Below are 3,844 nucleotides of genomic sequence, written 5' to 3'. Positions count from 1 at the left end.
TCACATTAATGCAAGATTAGATCACAGTGCTGCTGTGGTTAGTTGTGCATGCCTTTAGAGGCAGGGTCTGCTCACTGAATCAACTGTAACAGCCGGAAATTGCTGTTGTAAAATTGTTATCTTAGTGTTCTAAAACACTTTGAGGACCTTGTTCCGGTTTGTGAAAACAGCACTATTGCTTTCTTTTTGCCATTAGAAAGAATGTAGACTTAAGTCACATCTGTACTCGACTACAGAAATCTCTTCAACGGGCATCTTTAATATACGTCGTACACATTACTGCTTCTACTCTCTAGAGTATCCCAGAAACATCAGCACAGGTGATTAGAAAGATAAAAGAACTCTTAATATTCATGTTACAATGTGTACTAGTCCACTAAGCATCTGGATGCAAACGTTTTTGGGGGCTTTCAGTGGAGCCAGTGTACCTGGATGGTAGGAAATATTCAATTTCAGCAAATCTTCTGCTCGCCACATGGACTCAATGCAGTCGTTGCTTGTAGTCTGAGTTCTAATGACCAAAGTACAAATGCAAACTAGATCATACCTAGTATGCTGGAGTATTGATAAGAGAAATGAACACACAGGACACAGTGAAGCGGTTTGCTTTTTTCTTTATTTTTTTATAGCTTTTTTTTTTAATTATTATTTAAGACTTTCCCCCTTTTTTCTTGCTATCAATGCTTTTGGCACTACATACTTAGGGTGACATGTTAGATTGTTTTTAAAACAAACATCTATTCAAAGCCTTCATCTTGTGGCAAGCAAAGTATGAATAAAGCTAATAAAAATAAAGGTTTACATTTGTCCTCCTTACTTTACACATAAAATAAAAACACTTTTTTGGACCCCCTCAAAAACGGGGGTATTAAAATATTTGACATTTGTATCACAAATCAATGTAATGACACAAAAAGTAAAACTTAAAAACTGTACAAAAATGATAAAATTCATTTTAAAAATCGTCTTGTGATCAAATGATGCTTTATGCGTTGTTTTACTGACCATAAGCCTGATTAAAAAAAGATGCCAGTTTACTTCTTCTGTTGGATGAAATTCAAATTCACTGGATGCCGGACATGAGGGACCAGTGGGAAGTTGGGATTCGGATGCATCATAGAACCTAAACAAAAAGAAAAGAAATCCCTTAGAAAAAAAAAATTGTGTCTCTTTTCCAAAAGTAATAAAAAAAACATTGCTGTTCATCATATCTAACCTTGGGCCACAAAGGGTTTACCATGCTGGTAGCCTCCGTTGCCCTGCTGGATGTAGTTCTGGGGCATTCTGTAGGGCCAGGATGGAGACAGAGTGTACTGAGGGGTTTTATTGTGCTCCCATAACCGAGAGCCTTGGCTCACAGCTACAAACGAAGCCGGATGGCCAGACTCTGTAGACAAAGGGGAAAAAAATCTTTCTTTAACTGTCAAAAGAGACAATCAGTACCGGTAAGAATTTTAATCCTGGTCCACATTTTGCAAATCAAACTGTGTTTTGTGGGTGCAGCACCCATAAGGTAGTAATCAGGAGCTGGAATCAGCATGCCACAGGGAACTGCAGAAGGGTCAACACTGAAAATGCTGACTACTTGCATAAATTCGATCCATTTACAAATAAAATCATTAAAATTTATGAAATTCTTTTGACTATTATAATATCATAGAAAAATTAAAAAAAAAAAACAACTAAATACAAACTAAAACAGCTGGTAGCGTATGAAACTGACACCGACAAGCCTCAGAGCTCGGGCAGACTGTCGCTCCAGTGTAGCTCGTTCTTTTCACTAACATTTTTAAATTGTCAGGGTCAAGAAACAATCAAGGGTTTCATGAGGGTTTGGTAACTTTTCCTCAACATTTGCACCATTTCCTTTAGCCTCGCCTAGCTGTGACGGGGATCTGCAGTTCCCTAAGGCACACACAACCTAAATCCGAAACATCATCCTGGAACAAAAACTCCAGATTTACTTCTGAATGAAATAATTCCTTGATTTTCTCTGTAAAGAAAGTGCAGACTCTAAAGCAGCTATACATGAGCACAAGAGTCAGGTGATGGTGTAATAAAGTAAGAAATGGTTTGATGCTTTTATTTAAAGCTAAAGATAGAGACAGAATCCCACACAGATGGACGGTGTCCCCAAATCACCCAGTGAATACCTGACTTGACTACAGTGCCATTGCCCATGAGTGACCCAGGCTGTGCCAAGTGGTTGTGCCAGTGTCCTTCCCGTCCTGGCCCGCTGATGCCCAGCTGTCTCCCCGCCGGCTGGGCGAATATTATGCTGGGGTCATTCAGATTCATGGGGCTGGGGTTTCCACCTGAACCTGTGGGACTCCCGTTCCCGGACGCTGATCGCAGGGCGAATTTCATGCCAGGCGGAGAGGGGGCAGTGGGAGAGGACGAGGTGAGGACTGGTCCGTGGATGGGCCAGGAGGTGGAGGGGAGGTGGACTGGGTGAGTAGACTGCCCCTGGGACTGGTGTGACTGGTGCTGGTGGGTGGGAAGAAGTCCCAGTGCAGTGAGTGCACCTGGGTGATACTGGCTTGGGTGGGAGGTAGGAAAGCTAAGGAGAGAGAGCGGGACCTGGGGATGTGCAGACTGCTTGAGGGGACCAGCAGAATTGGTCTTAGTGTGGGAGGGCTGAGGAGAACTGGAGGAGTGGGTGGAACTTGGGGGACAGCAGTGGGCTGTGGTGAGTAGGGTGGAGTCTGACGACTATCAGACTATTAGGAAGAAAGAAAACAAAAAAGGAAGAAGTTAAAAATCAGCAATCTGAACAACTGATGTGCAAATAAGTTCTAATTTTATTTGTTCATGATTTATCGAATTCAGATATAAAAGTGAAGACATTTTGGAACATGTTTTCTTAAATTCATTCATAATTCAAACTAACTACAATCTGTTTTATTTTTATGGCAAAACACAATTGCTGGGATTATTGTAGGTTCTTTACCTACAATATAAACTGCCTTGATTCAACTCTTATTGTCATTTGGCGCTGTATAAATGAAACTAACTGAATATGCCCAGTAAAACTCATTTTCTGTTAATTATTTGCATCTCTTTCCAGAAGGATGCACTTAATTTTCAGTTGTTTAAGTGAGAGAAGATCCTATGACCTAGAGTAGTTTGAGAGACATTGCAAAGTTTAATAACTTCCCTCATTATGAAAATAAAACTATGCTGAAGAAAAGCTGATCACATGTTGTTACATGCTGCCACTTTTATAGTTCTCAGAACTGGAATTGGTACACAAAAAAAGAAAATCACATCTCAGTGGTGAATATGCATCACTTACGAACTTCTGTCACATCTGTGGTAGCCAGTGTCAGTGATAATTTTGAAAGCGTAGTGTGGAAGGTTAACTGTTGTACTTACACATTCTGAGGCCTGTCTGGTCCTTCCAGGACAGTCTGCAGCTGTCTGGGGAATAGGGATGGACTGAGAGCTCACTATAGTTCGCACCATGTGAGAAGCTGTAAAAGAATAAAAAGCCATATAAGCTTTTGAGCTCCCACTGCAGAGAATATCTGATGTGTCCCACATCTGATAATTATATCTCAAAATCAATTGTTAGGGCACTTACATACATTGATATTTAAGATTTTAAAGAGACTCATGATAAGGTTGGGTGATATGTAAAAATTTCCCAGCTGACAACTGCCAGTCCAATAACCGATGATATTCGCACAGGTGACTTTTTGATGGTAGAGCAATGTAATCATGCACGCACTGATTAGCACGTTTAGAATTTATACATTTTGTTTGGAGGGAATAATTTACCTTCTTTTCATGTTTGTTTTAGTATTAACCCTTTAAGACCTACCACAGAACCAAGTCTGCCAGA

General features: G+C 40.4%; 1 protein-coding gene across 1 annotated transcript; it reads right to left on the bottom strand.

The window, feature by feature from the left end:
* Nucleotides 1-597: 597 nt before the first annotated feature.
* LOC109199214 (terminal uridylyltransferase 4-like) lies at nt 598-3,531 on the bottom strand. Its single transcript, XM_019354553.2, has 4 exons — nt 3,376-3,531; nt 2,154-2,720; nt 1,217-1,387; nt 598-1,123 (listed from the first exon to the last, which is right to left on the bottom strand). Exons 2-4 carry the CDS (start codon nt 2,365-2,367, stop codon nt 1,035-1,037), a joined length of 474 nt encoding a protein of 157 aa, XP_019210098.1. The 5' UTR covers nt 2,368-2,720; nt 3,376-3,531; the 3' UTR covers nt 598-1,034.
* Nucleotides 3,532-3,844: the final 313 nt, after the last annotated feature.

Source organism: Oreochromis niloticus, unplaced genomic scaffold (genome assembly GCF_001858045.2).
Source record: "Oreochromis niloticus isolate F11D_XX unplaced genomic scaffold, O_niloticus_UMD_NMBU tig00002527_pilon, whole genome shotgun sequence".
Lineage (NCBI taxonomy): Eukaryota > Metazoa > Chordata > Actinopteri > Cichliformes > Cichlidae > Oreochromis > Oreochromis niloticus.
This window is presented reverse-complemented; position numbering and strand designations above follow the sequence as displayed.

Coding starts and splice junctions, on each gene's coding strand:
- LOC109199214 (XM_019354553.2), bottom strand. CDS start 2,367: ATGAAATTCGCCCTGCGATCAGCGTCCGGGAACGGGAGTCCCACAGGT. Junction 1,388..2,153: donor TGGCACTGTAGTCAAGTCAG/GTATTCACTGGG, acceptor CTTTGTCTACAG/AGTCTGGCCATCCGGCTTCG. Junction 1,124..1,216: donor TAAACCCTTTGTGGCCCAAG/GTTAGATATGAT, acceptor CTTTTTGTTTAG/GTTCTATGATGCATCCGAAT.